General features: G+C 47.1%; 1 protein-coding gene and 1 pseudogene across 1 annotated transcript; one reads left to right on the plus strand and one right to left on the minus strand.

The window, feature by feature from the left end:
* Window positions 1-2,211: 2,211 nt before the first annotated feature.
* Window positions 2,212-2,829, minus strand: LOC136537170 (E3 ubiquitin-protein ligase EL5-like). Its single transcript, XM_066529227.1, has one exon. The coding sequence runs from the start codon at window positions 2,827-2,829 to the stop codon at window positions 2,212-2,214; it is 618 nt and encodes a 205-aa protein (XP_066385324.1).
* Window positions 2,830-4,397: 1,568 nt separating this feature from the next.
* LOC136539885 (uncharacterized) lies at window positions 4,398-10,236 on the plus strand (annotated as a pseudogene).
* The last annotated feature ends 3,706 nt before the right edge of the window (window positions 10,237-13,942 follow it).

Raw genomic sequence — 13,942 nt, forward strand, 5'->3', positions numbered from 1 at the left:
GTCATTAGTGTGTCTTGTCTTCGTATTAAACTTTGGCTGGATGTATGCTTTGTTGAAGAAGCCGGGAGAGCTTCTTGAAAATGGTGAATATGTATAGAAGCAGTGAGTAGTAAATCTTCAATTTTGCATGAGTAATAATTAATTTAGAACCATGGCATTTGGTATTGAATCATTCAGATCCATATTCCTATCATATTCTTCTTCTATATACGCACTTAGAACTTACCAACTTACACCAAGTCATTAACCCATAATGCACGCCGAAGCCTGTCTTAGATATTTATTAAGAGTTGAAACGAGAAGTAAGAAGTTGCACTACTTTTTCACCCAAAAAAGAAGTGCCAGTTGCCAAATTGCTGACATTCTGTGTGTCACTTGAATAGCCTTTTCGCTTGTTGGTTTCAGCCAACCTAAATCAGTCAGCCAATAGTATTTTTCTCTCACAACAAACAACACCAGCCAGCCTAAACCAGCGAACAGGCCGGAAGTAAGAAAATTGAATTCTGTTGGCACGCGCTGCCAGTTATGAGTTGACTTACATAAAGTTGCTCGAGTGTCGATCTCTGATTAAGGCCCCGTTTAGTTCCGGAAATTTTTGGCTTTGGGCTACTGTAGCACTTTAGTTTTTATTTGGCAAAAATTGTCCAATTATGGATTATTTAGGCTTAAAAGATTCGTCTCATGATTTCTCGGCTAACTGTGTAATTAGTTTTTTTTTCATCTACATTTAGTACTCCATACATGTGGCGCAAGATTTGATGTGGCGGGGAATCTTGAAATTTTTTGATTTTTGGCTTGGAACTAAACGGGCCTAATTTCCGAAATGAGCCATGTCCATGTGGCTTCGCTGTGACCGTCTTCGTCTTTTGTTTTTATCTGCAGGACTGCAACTGGTCAAACTTGGTGCTACTCTGGAGTACAGTACTACTCAAGCATTTATTATTATTACATATTATATATATAAGCAACCATCATAGTTGATTCTGCTTCCAGTGCAAGGCAGAATTACCAAGCCAGGATATGCTAATGTATGTTTAAGACCTGTCCTATGCTTTCCAATTGTCATTTGTATAAGCAGAGTCAGCTCTACCGATTACTAACTGCAGTCTCTTGATGTGCAAGCTACTGTGAGAATGGTGCTTAGGCGGCGTTGGTACAACAATTATATTAGATGGGTGTTTGGTTTAAGAACCAACCGATTTTAGATGAGATGGTGCACCATGTGGGTTCGTTCTTTAAATTTGGTGGAATAACTTCATTTGCTATACAAGTATTAATTATTAGCTCGAAAGAAACTAGATGGTGATGGAATAGTAAAAAGAAAAGTAGATATCGAGGGAATGATGTACTACATACCGCACTACACAAACCAAGCATCCCATATATATTTCTCGTATAATTCAGAGTTGGAAGAGGGTGGCAGTACAATATGAGCCGCGCACCATGGCTCCATTCGGCTTACCTTAAAAGGCAATTTATTCGGCTTTTTTTTTCAGCCGAAACAGTATTTTTTTCTCACAACATTTCAGCTTTGGCTTATTTTTTCAGCCAATTTCAGCCAAACGAACGAGGCACCTGCTGCGCGTTGCGCCATCTGCAGTTCCGAAAACAGAGAGATCCCTAGCTTCCACAGGAGACACAACCCAAAGGGTAGACCATAGCAGAGCTGGCATGTTCAGAAGTCAGAACAACACATGTTTCTTTTTTTTCCCTGACGCAGCCACAGTCGGCTCCGTCTATTCGTTTGGTTGTGGCTTGTCGTAAATGATCGTAAATTTTCAGCCGAAATAGTATTTTTCTCTCACACAAACCAGCCAGCGGTACTTCTTCACGAACCAGCCAACCAAACATGCTGTCAAAGGTTTCCCCACCTGCATGTCAACAGTCTCGGCTAGGCCTGACCACGTAATCATTGGAGAATACCATATGTCTAGATAGTTTCCTGCATGTATTTCGTTTCATGCCCGTTTAACGGATGATCTGTAGCTCGTGTATTCTCAGAAAAAGGAGCCAAAATTAAACGCACTATATGTACAGAATTTCATCAATCCAAACATGCATTATAATACAAAATACAGTACAACACAACAAAAACGGTGCGCTAGCAGCAGGTTCCGATTCCAACTTATGTTGGAGAAACTGTCAGCTACAATACGTACACCGTGTAACATTACATGCATGGGGGGCAAAACACTTGTGCTTTCTCTAACCTCACACACCCGGCTGCACCTTGGGGGACTTGCCGGAGCCGCCGTCGGCCGCCACTACGGCGCGGCAGAGCGGGCAGGTGACGTGCGACCGGAACCACCTGTCCACGCACTCGGCGTGGAACCTGTGCCCGCACCGCGGCAGCACCCGGCCGGTCTCGCCGTCCCGGAGCTCGCCTAGGCACACCGCGCACTCCACCGCCGTCCCCTCGGCGCCGGCGCCGCCCACCGCAGCCTCATCAGCGGAGGAGCCGTGCACGTACACGGGCAGCGCCAGGAGGTCGGCCTCCCCGAGGCCGCCCGACCGCGGTGGTGCGCACGGCGGCGTGCTGGTAGCCGACGATGAGAATAATGCCCCCTCCGAGGCACCGTGTGCCGATTCCTCCTGCACTTGCGGAGAGACGGCGGCGCCTTCCTGGGCTGTCCCCGTGAAGAAGACGCGCCAGATGATGGCGGTGAAAAAGAGCGCCGCGACGACGACGTTGCCCGCGATGGCGACCTTCACGGCCGCCCCGTGCAGGTGCCACTGTACGACGTGCGGCGCCGGAGGGACGGCGTCAGCGCCGGTGCCATCCGCCGCCGCCTGCGGGACGGTGTCCGGCGTGAGGAACCGCCTGGCCATAGACTCTTATTGGTGCTCTCCGCAGCAGTGTTTATTTGGAGTGTTTGATTGGAATATTGGATACGAACACGACGTTGGAATTGGAATTTGGAATAGATGCTGCCGGCGGCCGGCAAGAGAAAAGAGATTCCTGCGACCGAGCGTGAATCTGTGATTGGCTCGGCGCGACAGGATGCTGCAGTGCTTTATAGCTATTCTCTCGCTTCAGTCGGGAGCACTACTATGAAAACGATTTATACCAACACCATCATTTCTCTGTAGGACGACTCTACAAATGAGAATTAAAAAACCTTTGTCGAGTGCCAGATCGGGAGCACTCGACAAAGAATTAAAAAAAATTAAAAAAAAACCTTTGTCGAGTGCTAGATCGGGGGCACTCGGCAAAGGGGGAATTTAACCTCGTCGGCTGGGCCGGCCCACACACACCGCACACACGCACGCGCCAGCGCCGCCGCGCGCCCGCACCAGCGCAACACCGCTGCCCCCCGCGCCGCGCCGCCGAAGGAGGAAGAGAAGGAGGCCGTCGAAGCAACGGCACCTTCGCATCCGGCCATCTCGGTCGCTATTCTGCAGTGGTGAGCCCCTATGCCGTCTCCGCCTGATGGATGTGGATGCATGAATAGATTAAGATGTCCTGGTTAGGGTGCCTTCTAGGACGCTGGTTATGGTGCATAGTTGCAAATCTGAGGTCTAGCATGGATGGATTGTGGATGCATGGATTGATGTTTGTCATAAATTAATATAGCTTATGGAATATATTAGTAATGGGATACTGATCCTGAATTTGTAATCCCTGATTCTTGCTTATCCTGATTACGTTGTTAGGTGTTCCTTACATAATCTTGTGCATGTCGGCCATCATGCCGTTCATATATATGTGCATGTCGGTCATCGTGCCGTTAGTTTTCTTGCAGATTTTGGAAACCTCACCGTGCAGGAGAGGTGCTGCCGAAATTTTGTATTGACAGTTTTATGTTTCTTTTTTTTTGCAGAGAAGAGCCCATCGGAGCGAAGCCGGAGTACCTCGGCGACCCCGATCGCCTTCCTCGCCGCTACGGGTCTGCCTGCACCGCGTCGCCACTGCACCGACCCGCCACGGCCCCGCTAGCCTGACTCCACCGTCACTCTAGGTATAACCCCTCTTTCTGTATCATGGTCGTAGATCACGTAACCCAGTTAGGCGTCTCCCGTTCAAAAGAGATACGGTTGGAAATATGCAGATATTTTCATATCTAAAACCGTATCTGTTTTGAATTGTCCACGTTTTTTGGATAGTCCGCGGATGCGTAGATGAGGTTAGTTTCCATGGTCTGCTCCGATCCAAGACAGAGTTTCGCATCATCTCCCTTTTGTTCTCTGGATACACACTCTCCCTAGCAGGACATGTATTTGGAGAACAGCGAGGAGGTACTGCCGAAATTCTGTCTCGGATAGGAGTAGAGCATGAAAACTAACCTCATCTATGGATCCTCACGTGGGATTAGGACCTATCCTCACCTATTATATAGTAGGAACGTCGTGTAGATGCAATTGATGTTTATGTTACTCGTCGCTATATATGTTAGAGGATGGAGGACCGTGAGTGGATGTACACGGGCCGCGTAAGTCAGGGTCAGGTCACCAATGAATGGATCGACAAGACCGATGCTTTCTTGGAACGGGCATTTGGCGTGGCTGCTAAAGGAGCGAGTAAAATTTGCTGTCCCTGCAGCAAATGTGCAAACAGGAAAAGACAAACGAAGAAGGTCATGGAGGAACATCTTTGGAAGAATGGATTTATGGTAGACTATACCCGGTGGGTCTACCATGGTGAAGCCGATCGTATGAGAGAGGAGGTGGTGAGACCATGTGTCGAGGATTATGATGCTGATGCCAGGGTAGCAGACATGTTAAATGACTATCACGAGGCACAGTTCGCTGAAGGACGTACAGAGGAGGAGCCAGAGGCAACCGCAAAGGCGTTCTACGACATGTTTGCCGCGACACAGAAACCCCTTCATGGCCAGACAAAGGTTTCTCAACTGGACGACATTGGACGCATAATGGCGTTAAAGTCCTAGTATAGCCCGAGTCGAGACGTCTTCGATGGTATGTTGACAGTTATTGGTAGCCTACTTCCGGAGGGTCAACTTCTGCCAAAGAGCATGCACGAGTCACAGAAACTCCTTCGTGCACTTAAGATGTCGTATGAGCAGATACATGCTTACCCGAAGGGGTGTGTCCTATTTAGGAAAGAATACGTGGAAGTAAAGTACTGTCTAAAGTATAAATCCTCTAGGTTGCTAGAGGTAGATTCTGGTGATGGCCAGAAGAGGCAGCTTGATATTCCCGTGATAATCTTACGGCGCCTTCCGTTCATACCGAGGATCCAATGGCTATACATGACTGAGGAATCTATGAAACAGATGACATCGCACAAAAATAGCAAACGATACAATCCTGACAGGATGGTACATGCATCCGATGGTGAAGCATGGACCCACTTTGATGGCATTCATCATGAGAAAGCTAAAGAGGCTCATAATGTACGTATTGCGCTGGCAACAGATGAGTTCAATCCTTATGGAATGATGGCTGCCCCATACACATGTTGGCCCATGTTCGTTATCCCCCTCAATCTCCCCCCGACGTATGCTTTCAATGACAGAACGTATTCTTGTCGTTGATAATTCCTGGACACCCGGGGAATAATATGGGTGTGTTCATGGAGCCTGTGATTGATGAATTAGTCCATGCTTGGGAGGAAGGGGTATGGACATACGACCAAGCTACAAAGAAAAACTTCAAAATGCATGTTTGGTACCACTACTCCCTGCATGACTTCCTAGCGTACGGGATATTTTGCTCCTGGTGTGTTCATGGGAAGTTCCCATGCCCAGTATGCAAGGAAGGTCTGAGGTTCATTTGGTTGCAGAAGGGTGGCAAGTATTCATCGTTCGACAAACATCAGCAATTCCTCCCTCTTGACCATGCATTCAGACGAGACATCAAGAACTTTACGAAAGATGTCGTAGTGACGGACCCTGCACCACCAATAATGACTGGTGCCACGGTTCGTGAATAGATAGATGGTCTCGTGGTCAATCTAGAAGGTGGTTTTGTGGGATATGGAGAGCAACATATGTGGACTCATAAGTCGGGCTTGACTCGGCTCCCCTATTTTGATGACCTTCTCCTTCCACACAACATTGATGTAATGCACACTGAAAAGAATGTCGCCGAGGCACTTTGGGCAACAATCATGGACATTCCTGACAAGTCGAAGGACAACATTAAGGCTAGAGTGGATCTGGTAATGTTATGCGATAGACCAAACCAACATATGAAGCCTCCTAGTCATGGCAAGACATAGAGAAGGCCTAAGGCCGATTTTGTCTTGAGCAAGCCCCAAAGGAGGGAAGTACTAGAATGGATCTAGATGTTAATGTTCCCTGATGGGTATGCAGCTAATCTAAGGAGGGGAGTGAACTTATCTACTATGCGAGTCTTAGGGATGAAGAGTCATGACTACCACATATGGATTGAGCGGCTTCTTCCGGCGATGATTCGAGGTTATGTCCCTGAGCATGTCTGGCTAGTGCTGGTAGAGTTGAGCTATTTCTTTCGCCAGCTTTGTGCCAAGGAGTTATCTCGGATCATGATTGTTGACTTGGAAAGAATGGCACCTGTGTTGCTCTATAAGTTCAAGAAGATCTTTCCACCCAGCTTCTTCAATCCGATGCAACACTTGATTTTGCACCTCCCGTATGAGGCACGAATGGGGGGGGCGTGCAGGGCTATTGGTGCTATCCAATCGAGAGATGTCTAAAGGTTCTTCGAAAGAAATGTAGAAATAAATGCAAAATTGAGGCTTCCATTGTAGAGGCATACATTCTGGAGGAGGTGGCGAACTTTACAACAACATACTATGGTGACAACCTCTCTAGCATGCATAATCCAACCCCTCATTACAATGCTGACGAAAATGAATCGAACCTCAGCCTTTTTTGAGGGCAACTCGAAAGCGCAAGTGCATCGACCCCCAAGACCTTGAATCATGAAGAGTGGTGCCATATCATGCTACACGTGTTGACCAACCTTGACAAAGTGGCGCCGTACATGTAGTAAGCTCTCAACGAACTTATTAAATACGTTGTCACTATTCTGTATCCAACCCCTTGTTTCTCGTTGGTACAGGAAATTTCTTCATGAATTCTAGCATCAATCAAGGGATCCTACCGCGTAGCAGCTAGATACCCTTCTTAGATAGGGTGCAGGAAATGGAATGCCTAATTTTATTTCTTGGTTCAAACGGAAGGTACCGTCCAATTTAGCTCATACTTAGTTTGACATTCGAAGTTACTCGTACATGCGAATAATATAACGATATATCCTGCTTGAGCTTGCAGGGCTAGAGGGATGCGTCTATGCGTGCCAAGTTGAGACAGGTTGCCGATGGCTTTGCCTATAGGGTCAGGTCATTTTCTAGTTATGACATGAATGGATATCGCTTTAGCACAACAATCTACGAGCAGAGTCGGCCCAATCGAAGAACCATAAGTTCTGGAGTTTTTACGCTCGGTGTTGATGAGGTCGAGTATTATGGAAGAATTGAAGAAATATACGAACTCAAGTTTCATGGTTCTAAACCTTTTAATCCCGTCATATTCAAATGTCATTGGTTTGATCCTGAAGCAATGAGACAGACATATTGTAATCTTGGTCTAGTCAAAATTCGACATGATTCTGTCTTACCAGGAGACGATGTCTATATTGTGGCCCAACAGGCCACGCAAGTTTATTATCTCCCATATGCGTGTCAAACCAAAAGGCATCTTAAGGGTTGAGATATTGTGCACAGGGTATTGCCACACAGTAAAGTGCCTATCCCAAACGATGAAGATTACAACTTAGACCTAAACACATATGACGGAGAGTTCTTTCAAGAAGAGGGACTAGAAGGGAGGTTTGAGATAGACTTAACCGAAGCAATCGGAATGAAAGTAGATAATGAAACGGTTATTGAAGAGGACGTGGGAGATGAGGTGCAAAATGTGAAGGACTTACAAATGCTTGAGCGATTACATTTAGACAATGACAATGGCAACATTGCTCATTCGGATAGTGTTGATTATTTCAACATGATTGATAGTGATGATGAGACTTATGATGCAGCTAATCCCAATCATGAAGATTATTTCTAATACATGTAATACTATTTTATTTTGTAATTACGTTTTGTTTATTTTGTATCTCTTTCTAAGTACTTCTTGTTTATCTGTGCTTATTGGTTTACTCTTTTTAATTGCAGGTGATTGAACAAAGATGGTGGGTGGTGGGGTGAGGAAGCTAACGTCCTTGTACTGAAGGACAAGCACCGCTACAGTGGGGGAGAGTAGGAGGAGGAGCAGCCGTAGGAGGGAGCCGTCGCCTGCCGCCCCATCGCGTGAGGAGGAGGAGGAGCAGGTGCCCTAAGAGGACGCCGAGGAGGCATAGGAGGATGTGAGGAGGATGAGGAGGAGGAGGAGGCGATAGTAGGAGGTTCCGCTTCCTCTAGTTCATCGAGCGTCTACTTGTGAGGTCCCGTGAGCCTCCCTCAGCGACCGATACCTCGTGAGAGACGCCCGCTGATTCGACCCGAGGGGGAAAAGTAAGTAACTTTAGATATTATCACTACTTTATATGATATGTTGAAAATTAAAATAGAAACTAATAATTTTTCTTAATCACTTGGGCAGGAACTAGATGATTGTGGCGAGTGGAGGTGCTCACACACGCCAAGTCAATGGCATCCTCGATCTTCTATGCAAAGAGCACTTCCCTGGCCTGGTTGAGTACGCTGGAGTGACGGGACTGGCCTCCTCGTTTGACCACTATGCCGCCGCCCTCGATGCTGTAGATTGGGCCCACAGGGTATTCAATAACAAGGCGAAGCGAGTGAAGCAAGAGCTGTGGGTAAGTCCTCCTCGCACTACATTGCTCAATACATCGCATTCATTGGACATTCTTGAAATAATGAATGGATATATCATGTTTGTATGCAGGATTTCTTTAGATGCCAGGACAGACATGAGGCCAGGGCAGATGCGGTGGCTACCAAATGCTGCAAAAAACTCATCATGGACATGCATTACGAGGCGCGCATCCAGGCCGTCGTAACTTACCACGGGACCGTCCTTAGAATGAAGGTCACCAAAAGGGACGCAAGGAGCATGACGTTGACCCAGGACCAGTACCTGCAGGTAAATATAGAGAATTAATACTAATTCTTTTTGAGATTAAGTTGGCTTAATTTCATCTTCTGATATGTCATATACTTGATGGCCTATAGGTGATTACTTATTGATGTGCCACACATCCCCAGTGCTGGGAACAGATGGTGGACAAGTGGTGCTCACGTGAGTGGGAGGAGACGCACAACTTGTGTCGGGAGCGGCGTTTGATGATGCTAGGTGTAGCACACCATCAAGGCAACCACAGCCTTAGCGAATACACAGAAACATGGGTACACGAATTTATTTATTTATTCTAACGCTCAATTCTGCATGATTTCTAATCATCTTATTGTTTTTCTCGCAGTCGGCGTCACATGGTGGCCAGCCTTGCTCCATCTTCAAGGCATTTGCTATGGCCCACAAGGGCAAGGCGACGTCCGACGTCGACTACAACCCGAAGGACGGGCCCGAGGCGTATAGCAATACGACCATTCACAACCACCTCAGTGAGTACATATCAATAGCAAGGGAGGTCCATGGGCCATAGTATGATCTGAGCACCGAGGACCTTGATGGAGAAGTCATCATGCGGGTGGGAGGAGGCAAGAAGCATGGGCGGTACTAGATTGGCGATGGCACAATCGACTCGGCCGCTACTCCCAGTCTCTCCCAGATTCAAACAAGCAGCACGAGTAGGAGCCCGACCATACGACCTCGGCAGGACACTTCACACCACCGAGTGGAGGCACTCGAGGTTATTCCTGGTTTATTCGTCGTTCATTGGTTTTTTCATACATTTCCTTTGCATTATTATAACATTAGGGTGAATATATTGTAGGCCCAGCTGAAACAAGAGAGGAGGATACGGGAGCAGATGCAGACGAAGATGGAGAGGGTGGAGGCTGAGCGAGAGGTCGAGCAGCGGAGGATGGCGGAGATTCTTTAGTACATGCAAAGTCTTGGCGCCGCTACGGGTGTAGTTCCGCCACCTTCGCTATTCGCTCCACCTCCACCTCCAACTCCTCACTATTCTACTCCTGTGAGTATAAATGTTTTAGTTTGTATGTTCATGTTTATGGTCAAATCTAGTAGAGTATGAAAGTTTTATTCATGTATGGTATATATTATCTTGTCTCACACATGCAATCTCTTCTTCTTTGTGCAGAATCAATCGACAGCATCGAACGATCCTCATGCTTCAGCTAATCCTTCACCAAATCAGTGATGATACTTATGGTTGTTAATGATACTTCTATTTGCAATTGTGGTTGACGATGATGGAGCACTTGGATTGCTTGTGAACTTATTTGTGATATATTGTGAGACATGTGACGTTTGTGATATATATGTGGTGTTGGTGATATATATGTGCTGTTGATGATATATATGTGATGTTGGTGATGTTTGTTATATATATCTTCTGTTTGTTTGGATGGGATATAAAAAACAAATAAAAATGTTGTTTTTAGTCACTTTGCCGAGTGCAATGGCCATGACACTCGGCAAAGTGACTACCTAGGAACTACTTGGGAACATGTTTTGCCGAGTGCAATGGCCATTGCACTCGGCAAACATCACAGATTTGCCGAGTGCCACGGGCCAGGCACTCGGTAAAGGTGACCTATTTGCCGAGTGTCTTGTCGGCAGCACTCGACAAAGTGGCCACCTTTGCCGAGTGTCTAAGTCAACGGCGCTCGGCAAAGTGGGTACCTTTGCCGAGTGCTTGACCTTGACACTCGGCAAAGCCGCCATCACGGTAGCGCTCGCCGTCACGGCCACTTTTCTTTGCCGAGTGTCGGATTGGCACTCGACAAAGAGGTCTTTGCCAATAAACTATTTATCGAGCGCCCTTTACCGAGTGTAACACTCGACAAAGGCTTTGCCGAGTGTATATCGACCTTTGCCGAGTGCCTTAGGCACTCGGCAAAGAAGCCGCCTCCGGTAGTGTAGGGGCGGCCGTTGTTATCAGCTGCCCCTATAAATGACCCAATTTGTAGGAGCGGCTCTAGGGGTGGCTCAATATTGAAGTGTCCCTACAAATAGACGCCGAGTATTAAAAATTAAGCACTAAAATTCAAATTTTATAAACGACCTTAGATGGAGAAACAACCAAAATGAAAGTTGTAGATCTCGAAAAGTTATGAAACTTTATAGTTGACAACTTTTTGTTTTGAAATCATCTTGTCAAGGAAAACTACGTTTGAATTTCTAAAAAAAATGAAATTTGAATTTTTTAAATGACCTCGGATGGACAAATAGTAAAAATGAAAGTTGTAGATCTTGAAAAGTTATGAAACTTTATAATTGATAACTTTTTCATTTGAAATCATCTTGTCATGGAAAACTACGTTCGAATTTCTTAAATTTGAAATTCAAATTTTATAAGTGACCTCGGATGGAGAAACTACCAAAATGAAAGGTATAGATCTCGGAAAGTTATAAAACTTTGTAGTTGACAACTTTTTTTCATTTGAATTAGTTTAGGGCCTCAAATAATCAATTTATGCTCAGTTTTGTATAATATGTGGGGAACCAAAATGGAATGTAGACATAAGTGATCGTGCGGTGTAGTGGTAGAGGAGTTTACACGCGAGCGAGAGGTTGCGGGTTCGAAACCCTGCAACGATAGAGTGGCGGTGTGTGTGGCTGCCGGTGGGACCTCCTCGGATTAAAAAAATGCTATTTTCCCCCTTTTTCATGATTTCTGGAAATTGATTTGTAGGGGGGCTCAATATCCAGCTGCCCCTACAAATCGATTTATAGGGACGGTCTGGGAACCACCCCTACAAATCACCGATTTGTAGCCACCCCTTTGTAGGGGTGGCTGGCAAAATCGTCCCTACAAAGGGTTACGAGCCGCCCCTAAAAAACGTTTCTGTAGTAGTGGAGAAGGAGCCATGCACGTCGCCATCGTGCACGGTTACAATTTTTACAAGTTTATTTCAACCGGTAATGGTTGCAACATGGCGTCCATCCGCCTTGAGGCTTCGGTTCGCTGCAACGTCAGGCTAAATGACTATCTCCGATTCGCCCTTCCAGCTTTTCAGTCATCGCAGTTTTTGAGAAAAAAAAATCACCGCAAACGGAACTTGGATTGCACACAGCTCACACTCTACTTGCGTAGCTCGCGGTGGCCGGCCAGAGCGGTGGCCGCTGTAACACCCCGGTGTTAAGCCTACATTTAGGCACTGCAAATCATGCATAGCATGCATCATAAAGCATATTAATCATACATGCCTAATCATGTAAATAACAACTGAAACACTGTTTCGAAACATATGAGACACGCTCGTGAAACATGAATGTTGCATATACTTGTTTAGAATTGTGTTTGCCCGAATTTCTTGCTAGATTAGTAAAACATGTTTGGCTACTATTGTAAATCATCTAGCAATGTTTAGTTCAATTTTTGGAGCAATGTTTGTATTCAAATTAATTCAAAATTTGGCTTCAAAAATAAATTCAAAAAATTAGGGTTTTGAGATAAACGTGGACTTTGATGTTATAATTCAAAATCTAGAAAGAATTTGGCTTTGGTCATAAAAGCAAAGTTGTAGAGAATTAAATTCTAATCAACTTTCATTTTTGGTACATTTGCAAAAGATGTCATTTTCTTGCTCAAAATAATATTTGAAAGCTGGCATTTAAAAATTTCTTGAAAATATAAATGAAAAAGGGTTTTTCTCATTCGCTGGGCCGCCGCCTCGCTTTCGGCCCAGCCGCACAGGCGGCCCGGCCTGCCTCCGCGCCGCGCCTTTGCTCCCGCAGCGCTTCGCCCTGGCCCAGCAGCCGCCTCGTCGGCCCAGGCCCACGCCGCGCCTCCCGCTCGCCCGCACTCGCGCGCCTGCGTCCTGACGCCGGCAGAAGCCGACCGCCGCGTGGCGCCACCCGTCGCCGGGCTCCTGACCGCGCGGCCACGCGCCGCGGCCGTCCTGGCACTGCTGGCCATGACTTGAATCCCCACGCGCCCACCGCATTCCAGCGCTCCTCACTTCTCCTCTCCCGCGCTGCCTCTCTGCCTCTCACCGCGCGCCCGCAATAGCCACCGCGCGCCGTGCCTCGCCGGAGCTCGCTCGCCCAGCCGTCCTAGCTCGCCATTGAACCCTCCATCTCGCCCGCATCTCCGACTCATCATCGCGCACCTCGTGCTCGCCTCGGTAAGCCGTGAGAAGCTCCCTCTTCCTGGGAATCTCTCGCCGGAGTTGTGGCCGAGCTCACCGGAGCGCTCCGCTCCGTGGACCTCGCCCTCCGTCCTTCTTCTAGCTACCTTTTCGCGCGCACGACCACCGCACGAGCTCGGTGAAGCTCCCGCACCACCTTTCGTGCCCCTTCCCGGCCGGAGATGGCCGGCCGTCGGGAGCAGCGCCGCCGCTCCGCCATGCGCGCCGTCGAGCCCTATCCCGAGCTCCTCCTGTGCCTTCTCTTGGTGCACCGTGTTCGCCTCGTCGCGGGTGAGCTACTGGTGGTGACCACACCGCCGGCTGGCTCGCCGTCGGCGAGAGCTGGCCGGTCAGCGCCGCCCCTGTCTCGGTCTGACCGACAGGTGGGGGCCGTTGACCGTGGGGGCCCGCTCGTCAGCGCCCTGGAATCGGATCCGGGTGCACAGCACCGGGTGCACCCAGTATTTTGTCGTCTGACTTTTAAAAGGGATTTCAAAAATGATTTTTTTAGAATTCTATTTAAATGCTTTGGAAAATGTTTGTGTACTCCTTTTAGCTCCAAATCTGTTGGAACAAATTTTGCTAGGTTCCTTATCATCAGATCTACTTGGGAAAATTATTGCATGTCATTTTTGGGATACTTTTCCGTAGGATTTTATTTAATCATGTATATTGCTGATAACTTGAAAAATGTGTAGAAAAATCTATAGGCTTCAGAAAAATATGATTTCAAGTTTGTTAATCTTCTTATGTCATTTA

This window comes from Miscanthus floridulus, chromosome 2, assembly GCF_019320115.1.
Source record: "Miscanthus floridulus cultivar M001 chromosome 2, ASM1932011v1, whole genome shotgun sequence".
Classification (NCBI taxonomy): Eukaryota; Viridiplantae; Streptophyta; class Magnoliopsida; order Poales; family Poaceae; genus Miscanthus; species Miscanthus floridulus.

Coding starts and splice junctions, on each gene's coding strand:
- LOC136537170 (XM_066529227.1), bottom strand. CDS start 2,829: ATGGCCAGGCGGTTCCTCACGCCGGACACCGTCCCGCAGGCGGCGGCG.